The following is a 16,998-nucleotide window of genomic DNA, read 5'->3' on the forward strand; positions in this document are numbered from 1 at the left end:
ATTATTGGAGGTTGTAGTTTCATGATTTTGTTGGGTACTATTTTCAAAAACACAAATTTATGTATCTTTATAAGTATTATAGGGCAGGCAAAGCATAATCCAAGGATGAAAAATTTTTAAAAACATTTTCTGGTTGCCACGAATTTTTAATTTGTATTTTGGGAGTATTTCAGAGTTAATACGGTGCTGTTGAATTTTTGGTGAAGTCTTGGTTTTTTTTTTTTTTTGGGAGAATAAGATCACAATGTCAATGATTTTTCTAACGGCATTCTATTAGGGGTTTCAACAGATTATTATTTCGGTATTTTTGTGTTCTCAAATAATCGAAAAACTCAAGATGCATGGACAAAATGGAATACTATAAATATATTTAAGCCTTGCACCCAAATAGAGTGACAAAATGAATTTGGCTTTGTTGAAGATTAATTCTGAATGCTTTCTAAAAATAAACTTGTTAATTTCTTGATACATATAAAGAAATTATTAGGGTATTATTCATTCATTGCCAAATTTTTGAGTTCAACATGCACCATAGATGGGAAAACCTATTAGATGTAGTATAAGCAGAGCCTATAGGTGTTGTTTTAAGCCTCCATCAAAATATAAAAAAAATATATGGAATCAGGGGATGTAGATTCAGAATCTATGAAAAATATTGGAATTTGTATCTTTCTGTGTGTAACGCTATATTTATGTGTGTGTGTCGTTACACACACACGTTATGATGTTAATACGCCACTGATTATTGTTTCAAAGATATCGGGCTCAAATTCGTTGCGACTATGCGGATCCACTGTCCTCACAAGCCTTTTGAAATATGTGGGAATCGAAGATTCAGATTCCTGAATTTTTCGACTTTTTCGGTATTTTAGTTGTCAACGAACTTTAGATAACCAGGGCCGGCGTGAGTAATTTTGCGTCTGAAGCAAAGAATTTTTCGGTTCCCCTGGTGAAAAAGCATCAATAACAACATGTCCTCCCCAAAAAAAAAAATAGCACCTGCTCCAATGACAATACAAAACTTTCTTCTTCCGATGAAGAATTTTGAAATCGTGCGTATGAAAAATTAAATTTTAGTGTAACATGTGTTCCGCCATTTGTCATTTGTTCATTCCCAAACTGTAATTAGTTTGGGATGAAAAATAGTAGGAATTTTCGTTAAAAAGTGAAGATAGTGGTGTTTTTCGTCTTTGTGAAATACATAATGATTTTATTCCTCTTCCAATGGAGAGAATAGGAAATTCTGTATATATTTGTTGGGCTGCCAAGTGTTATTTTTTATACAGGCGGCTTAGTAAAAGCGATTTGGAGTTTTTCACTGCAGTAAACGTAGACAAACGTAGCGGAGCGGAACAACCTTATGTTGTTCTCCAGAATTAAGGATGAAATATGAAAAGGTGACCAGCAAACTTGGCCGAATGGCCGCCTCTCAAATAGAGGCGGTCGTTTCACTTTTTCACCCCTAACACCGGCCCTGCAGATAACCATTATCGAGCAATCAATGTCACAAGGTCTCACGATGTCCGATGATATCGGTAGCAATCGTACAGTTGATTTTTTAGTTATCCGTGATTCACAGAAATTCGGGTTTTGCGGATTTTTTTTGCATATTTATTATCAGAAATTCTTAACCAGCTTTAGATCAACTCTTGAAGACAACAGAAAAAATTGGGGCGTGGCCGCGTCTATCAAAAATACGAACAAATCAGGAATTATGATACAATTTTGCAATTGATTACATGCTGAATATGTATCTTGGCGCGCTTGTAAGTCATCTGGGTTGAAACTCGTGCACCTTAAGGACCATACTCCTTTGATCTATTTCAAGTAATTCAGTCGAAATTTAGATCGGCGACGCTTCTTGTTTCAATAGCCTAACAACTAAGAAGTTCAACAATGGTTTTTCATTCTTTTTTTTTTTTGCTATTCAGTATATATTTATACTACAATCGTATAGAGTATTCGAATGTGCCAATATAAGAGTTTCAACTACAATCCTACAATGGAGAATACTCCTCAATTTGGGTTATTACTTAAACTTGATTATCATTAGTTTCATTGATGATTTGACCGAAATCCCTGCAAAAAACTGATTTCAAAAATGGATTAAACTACATCGTTACGCTCCAAACTGGCCACCTTATATCTATCTTTGTTTATATACCCAATCAAAGTAACGCTTCAAATTTTAAATGCCCGCATATATATTTTTTTTAGGTTATCAAATATTTTTTTAATGAAAGATAGAAATGGTACATACCATTTCTACTTTGGAATGTCACGTTTCGATGATAATCCATAACAAATACCAAAGCGTCGTTGGAAGGAATCCCTCTTTCTCTAAGTTATCACCTCAAGAGGTGGATCCGTAATATTTTACTGGACGAGCACACCTCTGCTATTTCATACATCATTTAAAGGCAACACCTACAGTATCGATTCTTCTCTGCTAGATATGTATCAGAAAAGATCCAATTATAATTCTGTTCAAATCCTGAACGGAGAAAAAATTTTATTACCGCGATGTATAGGAAGTTGATGACAGGCTTTTTGGTGGCCAAATTACAGACCCATAAATCGTATAAGTGTATAAGACCGGCCTTAGAGGTTATTGACACATATGGGAAACAAAAGAAAAGCGTGATGGGCCACGGAGTTGAACAAACTTTAATCCGCAGATCTGATTTCCTAGACAGAATATTCTTGTGCCCGGTCAGTTATTAGGAACGGCTTTCTTGGATCATTGCAGAGATCACGAAGGCTTTGTGGTCGATTGTGAGCTTTTTCTAACGTTTTATCCAATTTGACTATTATGCAATTGTTTTCGAAGATTTTCGAGCTGCATTCACCTCTTAACTGAATTGATTAAGTGTGGTAGATTCAGCTGTTTATGTTATGAAATGAAATATAAAGAGCTCAAGAAGCTGCAAAATAAAGACCCAAAAAAGCACATATGGTACCGTTTTTTATTATGATGTTTTGAAAATTATATAATCTAAGTCTAAGTGGAGGTCTTGATGAGCAATTTAGAGCGTTGTAAAGTGTGACAAAGATGAAAATGAAACAAATCAGTACATGGGTATAGCAATTAGAATTACATTGCAAATATTTCTAAGCTTCATACAACCGTGTGTTCTCGATTTCTGTGTGATCACATATCGTCTCGTAGGTGTGTAAAGGTTTAGGGCTCTGTTCTTGACCATTAGCAAATTCATGCCGAAATTGGGAAGAGCACTTTACGAACCCTTTCTTAAATGCTATTCTTCTTCTTCATCGTATGTTAGGACTGTGTTCACATCAATGGTGTCTTAGTTGCAGCTGTCTTGACGGAGACCAAGTTTTTTTTTATTTCCTTTCCTTTGCTTTCTTTGCCAACCGATCATCTGAAATTCTATTCACGTGGTCTCTCCATTCCTTTCGCCGGTTTCTTGACCATTTTACAAAATCCTGGATGTCACATATCACTCTTATGTCTTCGCTCATCTTGTGGTCAAGTAACATGTATCCCGCTATCGATCTCAAAGTGCGCATTTCAGTTGTTCTCAGAAGCTGTCTAGTCATGGTGTTCTCCGCTCTGGTCTCAATCGCGTGTCATCACGCTGGTCTTATATATCCTGATTTTGCTTCTTGTGCTCATATATTCATTCCGCCAAATTATATCTCTCAAGTACCCTGCTGTTTATGATGCCCTTGTTGTTTGGATTTTGACTTCATTCTTCAAATTCCTATCACTAGTTACGTCCTAGATATTTGAATTACATAACTTGTTCCACACCCTGATCGTATACAGCGAGTTTACATTTTCTTAGTTCTTTGACACCGTGAGAGAATTTGTTTTCTTCACGGATATTTGCATGTTGAAAACTTTTGGTGTTTTCTAGAAATACTATTAAATGTTGACACCTTCTCGAATAACCCTGCAGAAACCAACATGTTAACACTCTGAAATGTGCTTCATAGTTTTAGAGAATTGCAGTGACATGTGTCTGCGCAAAACGAGTAGAAAGCTATAGATCCTGTTACATTTACATTTCTGATCCCTCTCCAAATATTTATTATCAAAAACACTGTCATTACTATTGATAAACCAGTGCTAGAACCGAAAACTTTTCTGCATATTCAGAACACGGTCAGAATGTTTTCAGAACAATGCCTTCGTGGCTAGCTGACCACGGCATGAAGACGATACTCTCTACTTATAGTCTCGAAATGCTTCATTGATTGAAAAATAGTTATTTATAATACAAGTGCAGAAGGCATTGGTATTCTTCCACGAGATCAAAATTCAAAAACGAGCCACGAAGTGGCGAGTTTTGGAATGAACGAGTGGTAGAATGAGCCTTCTGTACGAGTATTATACATTATTTTCTCTAATTCATTGCATTTTCATTGAAATTAATGAAATATTTCCATAAATATAATTTAGTGATTTTTGCATTGAAAAATGTTGGTTAGCAGAACTGATTTCTTTAAGGCAAATTGATGAATTGACAGATAAAGCCGTGGCGGAAAGTTCGGAGTACCAACATAGAATAATAAAATATAACCATGAAAACTGTGCGTTTCTGATATATTCTCGCACGATTCTGTTCTACAATATGTGGAAGAATGAACGGAATAACCACAGAATTGGAGAAATAGATTTTATGTTCCGTTTTTCTGCCTCACCTTATGCAATCGCCTGGGTGATAACTTAATAATACTTCCATCGGTAGATTCAAAAATAAAAGTTAATTTACTTGTTTATTTTGCATATTCAATTGTTGAAATTGTATATTCACCATCAAAATTATATTTCAGTTATGGATAACGGCCCAGCCAGAAAAATCAAACATGCCGAAAATCTTCAGGAGAGAGGAGAGGAAATTAGCGAACCCTTCGACATTTCCTCCATACGCAAAGAAGACGTGGACTTCCATCAGGGACAAGCGTATGGTGATGACTTACTTCAGTGCAACAATCTTCCTTCCTCAAGAACTCCTAGAGGACATCAAGGTCGGTATTATCGAAATTGTCTTCAATGGCTCCATTTCTTTCGAACGATATGAATTATCATGAATAATTTAGATTTCATTTGGCCCATAAGGATGTATTTTAGCTTTAGAATCGATCATAATACTTTTAAAGGGCATTTACAGATTCCTTGCTCTCGAATGTTATGATTATGTTAACAGAGTTGAAACACTATCAATGACGATTACTATATTAATTTCCATCTGATTTCAATGCCTGTAAAAAATAACAATTATTGAGTAACAAATAGCTAAAAATGCTAATAAAATAGCACAAAGTAGTAACGCAAGTGCATGAGAGGTGGTTTTGTGACTGCAGACCCCCAAAGATGCTAACAATTTGAATTTTTTCCAAAGTCCATTTTTTCAGTTATGAACGTAGATAAAAGGAGAGTATGTTATTTTCAGTAATTTTGTCCCCAACATGAACTATCAAATTTGAAGGGCTCGGAAATGAGAAAATGTCAGTGATACGATATTTCACTCAATTCGCGAGATTCTCTACAATGAACGCACTTGTTATGTCCCATAGTGAATCAACGTTTCATATTAAATCAAAATATATTGAAATAAATACCTCAATGTATCAGAAATTCAGAAAACAAACTTCGAGCGCGCCAAAAAGACGTGTAACAACCGATGGCACTAGGAGAGCAATAGTTGCCAAACCTTGGATTTCAGCAGGTAGATACAGAAAATAATAAATATTCTGCTTATTATAAATTCGACAATTAGGAAAAATATCAGATTCCAAATATTGAAATTTGCATATTTAATCGGGAATCACTCAAATAAATATATTTCATCCGAAATAATATATATTCATAATGATATGGTAAAATTGTGGATTTAAAAATATATCACAATCCGACAACGTAATCTAACCATGTTGGAGACATGTAAAAATTCCGTATATTTCCTCTATGTTCATTACTCTATGGAATATTCATATACAATTCTGACAGAAGTTTGGTTATGCTTCGTTACCGGGCGGTCTATTATTATTTGTACTTGTTGTCCGCAATGAGGAAATCACGTTTAAGTTAAAAGTAGGACAGCTTCTATTCATTACTTTTTTTTTGTTATAATGGGCTTTTGGCTGCATAAACATTGTGATTGGAAAATACGACATTCCACTTATATTTGTTATTTGATAACTGTTATTTTCATTTTTTGTTAATTGGAAATTGTTATATGCTATTTTCTATTAATTGTTATTTATTATTTGATGCTGTGTAAATGCATACTGAGCTTCTAACTGTGAAAACATGTTCACTATTTTCTCTTTGAGCAAAATTTTTCTAATATGATTATTCATTTTCAGGGCCAGCTGCCTTCTTGATGCTCGCTTCAGGAATCTACGAGCACGGTTCAGGAAAAACTGTTCCACTGAAATACAGTCATGTGGATATTGCTGCATCCGCAGGAGACTTTCCCCAGCCCGCAACTGGAGCTCCAGTTCTTGCATTGGCAAACTACCATCTTCTGTAAAACAAACGGCCAAGTTACTTATTATATTTTAGGAAACGTGTCGATACTTTTATTCTTATCTATTTTTATATAATAATTATTTACAATTGGTAATTCATTATTTTAGCATTATATTTCTGAAGAAAACATGTTTTTTTTATTCGAGGGAATACATTTTCCTATCAAAAATACTGTTAAAGTATGTGGATTGCCTGATCTGCCCAAAATTCCGAATACAATAGAAAGTAGAAATCGAAAAAAGCCTGATCAGATGGCATTTGTCAGCTTAATTTATTCAGCAAAATAAGAAAAATTATATTTGTTGAAATTAGATTTATTGAAAAACTGAATCCAGTCGTTCTGAAATTCAAAAATTTTCTGAATGTTCTGAAATTCTTTGGTATTTCTCATCAAAGCATGAGCCGAAGGTTGATCCACAGGCTTTTGTCCATCTAAGATCGCAAAGAAACAATTCGACAGTTCCATTATTACTAGTTTCGAATTAATTATACTTACCATAAAATTGTTCTGTTCAATCGCCTGCTAGATTCTTTGAGTCATAAGGTCATTTATTTATAGATGCATAAAATACTATACGGCTATTGAAAATCTGAATGTTATTGGTTCTTTAGAATGGGATGAATAAGGAAGTGCTAAAGAAAATCCTGTCTACTGCGTTGCAGCATGCATTCAATCAGAGATCAATGTCACATTTTAATAAACTATCTAGAGATAAACTACTTCATTATTACGTTGTGAAATCTAGTGTGAAGCAACGAAGAGGTTCAAGGTTGAATATGTGCATATGATTTGGACTCAGCAACTTTTTGTCATTTCGGCGGACTGTGTCTAGATTCGACTAATTTTACTAGAAGCCGTAATTATCAAATTTTCTTCGAAAGCGAAAAAAAAATTTCTAAAGAAATTTTATTAAGACTCCTACTTGGTTGACTTTCAAGATCAAATACAACCTTCACTTTTGGATCTAGCATAGATCTTGTTACAAAGACAATCAAGCAGTTCATTTGCCGATCAAAGTTTAGTAAAATATCTGTCAACATTGTTTTCAGATATTTTGTTTCAAGGAACTGGTGGCGAATTTCAACTTATTGCCTAGTGGATGTTCAGATGTGTAGAAACACTAGGCACTTGGATCAGCCATTTGAATTTAAAGGAAATTTCTGGTAATTCACTTGATTTCCGCAACGTTTCCTATGGCGCTATATCAAGTTCTCCTCGTTTTCATGGAAAAATTACCATTCCATTATAGAACTTTTTCTATGAAGAGAAGTCGAAGTTCTCGTTGTTATTTCCGTGGGAATGTTACACCTTTCAAGGGGGTAGAAACAATGAAAGAGAGGCTTTCCACTGAAAAAAGGGATGTTATTGTTTTTATTCAATAAAATATGTTATAGATATGAAAGAAATATCCCTCTGTAAGAGACAGAAGAGTGAGAACAACCCGTTACAAAAATGGACAGGTCTTATAGTTATTGATTTGAATTTTTTTTATGGGCGACGTTTGTGTCTTTTGAAATACTCTCAAACAACCAAAACGAAGCAAAAATGAAGATATCATTTTTCTTGTTTTCAAATCAATTAGATATGAATAAAAATTATGTAAATCTGAATATGGTGCACTGAAGGGAGATATCAAGACTCTGGACTTCGATGTCATCAGTATGTATAACTTCGAATTGGAAGAAATTCCCACGATGATGAAAACTAAATTTTTTAATTCATTTAGAAATATTTTGATTATTGGTTGGCGTGAGTGTATAGAAGAGAAAGCCGATGATAAGTTGACAATATTTCTTTGCTTAGTAAATGATAACATTAATAATATTGATGTGTTTTCGAATTTAATTCTTTCAATTCACCAAAAGTAGTTTAGGGAAAGAATAAATTAACATTGATATCTATTCTGCGTTGATTTTATTTTTATCTTTGTGGATATCCTATGTGACTATTGAATCATATCAAATATGATTCAAGTCAATTAATAAGTCCCGGGATTGGAGCACAGATGGCGCAATGTCGGTGGCTATACCTGCACTTTTATCATCTTGTTAGTACCAAGCGTCAAACAAGCATCGTTTGAAATATAGAATTAAGTCTGATCGTTATATTTAAGATTAGGTGACGCTACATTTGTTGTTTTTTGAAAAATGGATAATAACGAATTTAGTAACAAAAGTTTGGCACAAATCGTTCAAATTCATGGTCAAATTCAACGATGCACTTCCAACTGCTTGAAAATCCAAATTAATATAAAGATAATAGCTGGTTAAGCATCACAAAAAAGTAGGACTCCGGAAACAATCTCGAAAACAAAGCGTTTGTGGGCTCATGTTCATACGCCATTTTATTTTCAAAATTATCCAAGGAATCTCTCATTTTCCTTCGTAACTCCATTTCAGGAATACCCAGTATAAGATAAAAACAATCGAATTGGTAATAAAAAAAATATATCGAGTAATTTGGTTCAAACTTCGTTATCAAACCTCTTTTTCGTACATTATAGATATGAGTAAACAATGTCCTCAAACATTTTTTTTTCGATTATATATTCGTTGTGTCGATGGCTGAGAAAGCCAAGCACATGTAAAGGATAAAAAAACCACCATTTATTTTCCTAGAAGATCCTATATAATGAACTACTCCTTTGCATCAAAACGACAGAGCAGTTTTATGGGAGTGCGTGCAATAGGAATTGATGCGGAAATCAATTGGAATACCGTCAACATCCTTAAAAACCAAAAATGCAGATTCATTGAAAAGTCAATAGTGAGTAGACACACCAATATTTCTAAACATCTGTCTTACAATAGGTAAGGGTGTACTTTACACCAAAACAAATAATGAAATTGGATATTACCAAAGTAATAGATCGACACATATGCAGGTAATTCAGACTAGAAACACAGCATCCAATCAATCACTTAACTCAGTGAACAACGTCATAAATTAACCCTAAATACTAGAGTTATTTCATTACGTATTTACAGTCTTGACATGAAATCACTGAAATCTGATAACTCTTTGGTTTTGTCTTGTCATATGTTGTCAAAGCCATACAAGAACAACTACCTATTCATTTGCAACCTTGACCAACTTTGAACCCACAGAAGCTGGTTTTTAACAAGATCAATCCTCAGATTGATCCATTATTTCAATGAATATAAAATATTCAGTATTGATAGATCACCATCAGAGAGCAAATTCTATATTGAGTTGATCATCTTTCTAAGGTAGGTAAATAGCTGAATAGGGACAAATTAACTATATTTTTTTTTCTCGAATCATCAACTTTTTTGTAATTTTTATTATTATAATTTGTTTTTCTCTCAGATTTTTACTCAATATTGCTACTTTTCTTGATCGATTAGAATTGAAAGGGAAAATTGTACTTTTGACTATAATTTTTTCTTACTACCTAACTGCCAAATACAAACAATTCACAAAATTTTACTTTGAGCACATAGAGGAAGTAATGAGGGGACGTGTACTTTTTCTTTGATTGAATTTGAACAATGAGCTAACATATTATTTTTGCCAGTTCAAAATCCAAGTATATATACCTAGTCTTCGAAAATGAAGCTCCAGAAATAGGTACCTACTACACTCATAATGAAATTCCTTATTTTCCTTAATTTGTTTTGCATCCAATCCAATACAAAATTTATTTTTACCTTATGCAGTACTTGACATCATCATTTTAAATTTTTATTATGACAGAGATTTCATAAATTCTCCTTGTAATAATGTTTTAATAAGGAACTGCAGAGTAGTTGATCTGGAACTGGAAGAAGCAAGGTACTTGCAAAATACTTATAACAATATAAAAATTATGAAAAACTAGTTTTACCTCTCACCACCATGGACGGGATAATGAAACTCAAATATGTTGATTACATAATAGTTGAATTTTTGTATAATATAATGACTTAAACAAGTTGATATTGCAAAATATTTGCGAGAGAAGCCCTTCAAGAGAAGTATTATACATTCGAAGCAGAAGGTGAAGGATATTTGAAGGTTATGTAAAAGATCACTTCTGTGATTTGAAATGCAATAATGACATAATACTCACCAGCTGGTTGGCTGTATTAAAACAATCTCAGATATTCGATTAATGCATTTTTCAAACAAATCACGATAAATAATAATAAGCTTACATCTAATAAACTATAGGTATAGGTACGTGTGGGTAGATAGGAATATAATTTTGAATATGTCGACTAAAGTTCTTAATTTCAATATAATTTTGATTACCCACTAATATTAGCTGCAATTTTTTTTTCGTGAAAAAGGTGAAAAAAACATATTTTATTTCATAAAATCAAATTTTGCTCTATTTTTCCCTAAATATCCAGCATTCAAGTAGAAATAGGTTAATGTGAAAATTTTCATATAATCTCTTATAAGTAGGTACCTACCAAACATGTAGGTATGATACCTGTACAATATACAAACCACAAATGAACTATACAACATATCTAATTTAGAACATTGTTTTTTTTAAAACTCATTTTAATTTACTAATTCATCCTTCTAGATCTAAGTTCAAGAATTTTATTTTTCAATCCATATCTCCTTATGATTTTAAATACTTAAATGTCTGAAAATCGTAAAATTTATCGTTAGAACATGAACTTCATGAATCGTTCACTTGGCATTATAAAATCCTTAAAAAAAACTCTAAATGTTGACAATTCTTCTTCAAGAACTTTTCACAAGTCTAGTTCAATGTTTTGAGTCCAAGGTTTCAAAATCATGACATTATTTCTACTTTTGAGAGTAGTTACATATTATAATATATCGTATAAGGATTATTAACAAACACCATGGTTCATTTCCTCAATCGATTAAAACTCTATGTTAATAGAACATTGACACGATGTAGGTTACACATACATAACATACTTTGTTGGACAAGGAAAGCAATAAACAGGGTGCACGCGGAAGACATCGACTCAGGTCCGGTAATGCTTTCTGCGTATGGTAGATAATTTCTGAAATTCAAAGCTATGTTATCTTCTAAGGGTCGGTTTTTCAGGTTTGAAGGCTTGAAATCACTTTCCAAATAGTATTAAAATAATAATATATTATATAATAATTAGTATTAATAATAATATTATTAAACTTGTATCGGAACAATAAAATATATAAAATTCAAGTGGTGTTTTTTATTCATTCGGAATTAATCACAAATAATTCTAGAAAACCCACTATATTATATAATAATTAGTATAAATAATGATATTAAACTTGTATCGGCAAGATAAAATATATAAAATTCCAGTATTGTGTTTTATTCATTAGGAATTAATCACAAATAATTCTAACATACCTACCCACTTCTTTGAAAGTTTTCAAACTACATTTCAACATTTTTATCTCGTTGAATACACGGTGAGTCTAAGGGTAGCTCTATTTACCATAGGGTCGGTTTTTTTCACAGTCGAATAATTGAATTTAGTCCTACAGTGCAGGTTTTATCTACGAATAAAACCTGCGCTGTAGAAATAAATTACTTTATATATATATGAAAAACCGACCCTATGGTGAATAGAGCTACCCTTAGACTCACCTTGTATTCAACTTACGAGATAAAAATGTTGAAGTGTAGTTTGAAAACTTTCAAAGAAGTGGGTAGGAATGCTAGAATTATTTGTGATTAATTCCTAATGAATAAAACACAATACTGGAATTTTATATATTTTATCTTGCCGATACAAGTTTAATATTATTATATATACTAATTATTATATAATATATAATTATTATATAATTAATACTAATTATTTGAATACCTACTATTTGAAAAGTGAATTTAAGCCTTAAGTCAAAATCCATATATTGATCAGTAGTAATCTATAGTACCTAATCAATCCTTACATCAAATTTCATCTTCATTAAATAAATAAGAAAATATTGGGAATATTGGACATATTGGACAATTGTGTCCAATATTCCCAATATTTTCTTATTTATTAAATAACAATGGATGATAACCAAGTAATAATTTCATCTTTTTTTTCATTTACATTTTTTCATTCAGATAACCCAAGACAGTCAATCAGAATTTTTTAAATTCATTATTAGATTTGTAAAGAGTTGCTTTATGATGCAGCGTGTACGAATTTTTAACATTATGAATTTCATCATCGATCCAATCATTGATTTATTGAGTTATTCTGTTAAAATATGGAGATAATTAGGTGAAATATGTTGTGATGAGAGTAGCGTACCTACTGTTAAAGTTGTTCTACAGATTTAATGCCATCAGATCTGATAAATTGAAAATTGAACGAGCAAATGTCATTTCAACTAAGTGAAACAATTACAGTTCTAACAGATTCTTGAGTTATATCATTTTACACATTCTAGAGAACACAAGTAATCACTAAAATCCCTTACTTTAGTTTGAATATTTCTAATTGGTTCTCACCCCCAAAAATTAAACAGGCCAAATTTCATAGTTTTACTTTTACCACATTTTTGGAAATCACCATTTCTGTGACTCTCGAAATCTGTCAGGCCGTCTCTGTGATTTCGACGAGGAGTGCAATGGTGTCCATACCCGGTATTGTCTGGCCACAATGGCCAGGTTAAATACGTGTCTCACATGATGCATTATCACTTAAGTCAGCTCCACCTATTTTCAGCCTATCTATGTGACTGCCATGTCCTTAGATTATGTTTCTATTGTGCCTTTTGCGCTGCATAATAATGTTGTTCTTGCATCCCCACCTCAACTCAGTAGAACTTCAGAGAAAAGTAAAAGTGCTTGTTAGGTCTTAAAAGAAAGTGGATGCGCTCTATTCACGATACACTTTTCTTTGCTTTGGAGATGTGTGATGTTGTTAATCTTAAAATCAGGAATGGATTAATGAAGGAAGTGATGATATTAACAATTTTTTTTTATTCTGGATTTCACCTGTCAATAGACACTTAGATAGTCATTAATGATAAATGACGACGAGACCTAAGTGTCGAAATTAAGTGACCTTTACTTTCAAGGTCATGTTTTTCTTTCCAAAATCAGCTCTTTTGGAGAACCAACTAATAAGAACTACATTTTGAAGTCTTCCTCAGGGTTTTCCTCAATTCGTTCAAATTTTGAAAATGATAGCTGCTTGCAAGTTTTAGAATTCCTGACAACGAAGCCAAACAATGAGAAAATAGCCCTGATCAAAACTTTCCCAAAAAAGTTGTTTTTTCAAAAAAACCTAGAAACCTGTTGAAAGCCACTTAATAGTAATTAATATTTGTACAAAATTCCAATTGATTTTGCAATTTATTGGCAAAAATAGTTCTGCAAATTTATTAATCTTCATTACCTAGAATGTTTTAAAATTGTGTAAAAATTAAGCTATTTTTAACAAAAAATGAGAAGCCCGCTCCTTTTGAAAAAATGGTAGATACCTCATGAAGAATAGATATGGATCTCCTTTAAATAGTTTTTGAGCGTTCTTTCCCCGAACAGATCGCTCCATATCATCTCGTCACAATGGGGACTAATATTTCAGTGACAAAAATCAGATCAAGTTGGAATTTTTCCTGTGGGTGAATTATAGTCATTTTAAACTTTAAGCATAATTTCATGTAGATCACATAACCAAAACAGTACAAAATTCGAAGAGAAAATCGAAAAAATAGTTCTATAACAACTTATCTGACTTTCAAATTAACCACATTTATTTAATACTTGTGAAGAGTAGATTGTAAATTTCAATGAAGGATATAAAAAAAAACTTATCCGACTAAGTAGAAAATCATTTTTTAGGTATATGTGAAATAATCAAATGAATTTTGTTTATGATCTTCTCATAAACACCCTGTACATTTTTAGTACAAACTGCAAAGTCTCATAATACTACGTATTTGCAGAATCTAAAATGAAAAAGGTTTTTTCGAAAAATATTTTTTCTGCATAAATATTCAAATATTTTGTCGTCACCATTTTTTTCATAAGAATCCCATTAACTTATGATTCGTTGATTTTTTGCCAAGGTATGGCATATTGCTGGAATTGTCATCAAAGAAGCTATCTAATGATGCAATATTATACTGGGTGTGCCATTCGAAACGAGAAAGTATTAGTTTTTTTGTACAACCAGAAGTTGTAGGGATAATAATAATAATAATACACTTTATTGGCAGAATATACTATTTACAATATCTCGAAATATTTTAGAGAAAAGAACATTATCTCAAACATCAAAATGCAAATTTTCAGCACGAAATTATGATTATTTTTTCATAAACGTCTAATATGTCATCGCGGTGAATCACCATGTATACAGTTTTGTATTCTACAAGGGTGGAATGAATATGAGAAAACAAGCACACCAAGTTGAACATATTAGGTACCTACAATCCTGGTGCATCTATTCTAATTCTTTTCAAGATTTATATTAATTCAGGGTATTTCTAGATGATTTTAACTTTGTAGAGGCATAAATTAATAAATTTTCAATATAGGAAACAGAAGGTTTATGAAATTCAAATTAGATTTGATAATAGACAGTTTTCGATTGTAAATTTCGATTTTTCATTAATAAAGCTCAGTTACCAGTGTAAGTGAAAGCTATAGGTACCTACTCTGATTTTAAATCATTTATAAAAACGCTGTGAAAAAAAGACCTGTAGGTGACGCCCCCTACAATTAAGGGCCAAACTAAGATCAAATTTGAATTTCCCATATTGAGAAGTTCCCAAATACCAATTTTCGTCCAAATATCAACATTACTTTAAAAATCATCCACGAAAAACCAAAATTAAATTCAATTTTTAACACCCTCTCTCTCAAAAATGAAGGCCTTGCGGACCCCATGCTTATATGAACTTTTCACCTTATAAATAACTGAGAAATCGTCCTGTGAAATATCGGACACTTATCAAATAACATCCTGTATATCGAGAATTTTTCTTCTCTTTCTCTTTCCAGCATCTCAATTGAGTCTTCAAGTCGGTCTATCACAGGGTCAAATTAAGATATAATAGTTACTGTCTATTACTATTTTACTTTGTAAAATGTTACCTGATTCTGCACCGCGTTACAACTGTGTCAATAAAATGAAAGGAAAAGGCATTTTTTACTATAAAAAACTTTATGTTTTATGCTTCCAGTTTTTTAAATTCCAAAAAATCCTCCTTCCCTCTGTAATATAAAAATAGTGTCGTTGTCGGTAAAAAAGTTCAATAGCCAAAGTATTTATGATCTTGTCGGCTTTCTTTTTCCAAAAGCATTGATGAAAAAGGAACACTAAAAGTTATATGATTTGACAGTGGCGTAAATATATCCCGGCAAGTGGAGGAATAGGTCCAAAATATGCGTTTCATAAAATTCACTTTCATTTTATGACCACCCAAGTTACCCAATAGTCCTTTCTACCCGATGGAGTAGTCCAACTTCCTGTAGGCTGCGGTACACAAATATAAAAACATGTATATAGCATAGACCTCACCATAAAAATATCGATAAAATTAAATTTTTGCTTTGTAGGCAATAGTAACCTAATATTACGTAAATGTAGGTACCTAAATTGTAAAGAGAATAATTGCTGCTGAAAGAATGTATTGCTTGTCGTATACTGGATGTTGCTGAATTGGAGGTACAAACGATAATGACAAATTCTTCCGATAATTTGAATAAAAAAAATGTCCTATGATTATGAGTCCGCAATCGCTTTGTTTTGAAGATACAGGGTGTTGAAGTTTTTTTCATAAGCATCTTCTTTTCACCAGATATTTAACTTAAATTAGGCAGTATTCCAATTTGAAGTTTTCGTCATGTGATATGCTAATTTTTAATGCAAATCTACAGGGTGATATTTTTTTTGGAACAATGCCCTCTTCTTTCCTCCAGCACTTTTTTTGGTGGACCACTGGTAGTCCTGAAAAATGTAAAAAGAAACTTTGGTCCAGTATTACACGTTTTAGTTTCTTGATGTTTTTTTGCATCTGCTACCGATTTAGAGAAAAAATTCAAACGATTCTGTAGTTATCTTCAGAAATATACAAATTTTTTTAAAGATCCAGTTGGTGAGCTGTGATGAATGAATTAATTGAATGTTTTGGTTTTTATTCACCCAATATGTAGCGAAGATTATTAAACATTCAATAAACTAGTATAACTATCACAAAAAAATTGACAATAAATCTCGAAAACAAAGCGTTTACGTACCAATGTTCAAGGGAATTTTATTCTTAAAATAATTCAAGGAATCTCTCATTTTCCTTTGTACCTCCAATTAAGGAACGCCGTGTATACTCAGGTCATTTTCGAAAAATAACGAAAATTCTTTCGTTTGGTTCATTTTTGTTTTCATTATTGGTTCCAAAATTACCCCGTATGTGGAAAAATAAAAATAATTATAAAACCCTTTATTAGCAAAATATACTATTTACAAACAATGAAATGACTGTTATACTTTAACAATAATTCAATCAAAATGCTCCTTAATGTAAGAAATCAATAATTTTCTAAAATTTCTATAATTATCAC

The 16,998-nt window shown here is 32.2% G+C and overlaps 1 protein-coding gene across 1 annotated transcript in view; it reads left to right on the forward strand.

Annotated features, from left to right (window-relative positions):
* Positions 1 to 6,629, forward strand: part of LOC123680088 (putative aminopeptidase W07G4.4) — a 33,590-nt gene extending 26,961 nt beyond the window's left edge. The window contains exons 6-7 of the mRNA XM_045617770.1: positions 4,801 to 4,995; positions 6,337 to 6,629. Coding sequence (XP_045473726.1) covers positions 4,801 to 4,995; positions 6,337 to 6,503 — 362 coding nt within the window. The 3' untranslated portion in view covers positions 6,504 to 6,629. The remainder of the gene's footprint in view (positions 1 to 4,800; positions 4,996 to 6,336) is intronic.
* The last annotated feature ends 10,369 nt before the right edge of the window (positions 6,630 to 16,998 follow it).

The sequence above is a fragment of the Harmonia axyridis genome, chromosome 5 (genome assembly GCF_914767665.1).
Source record: "Harmonia axyridis chromosome 5, icHarAxyr1.1, whole genome shotgun sequence".
Lineage (NCBI taxonomy): Eukaryota > Metazoa > Arthropoda > Insecta > Coleoptera > Coccinellidae > Harmonia > Harmonia axyridis.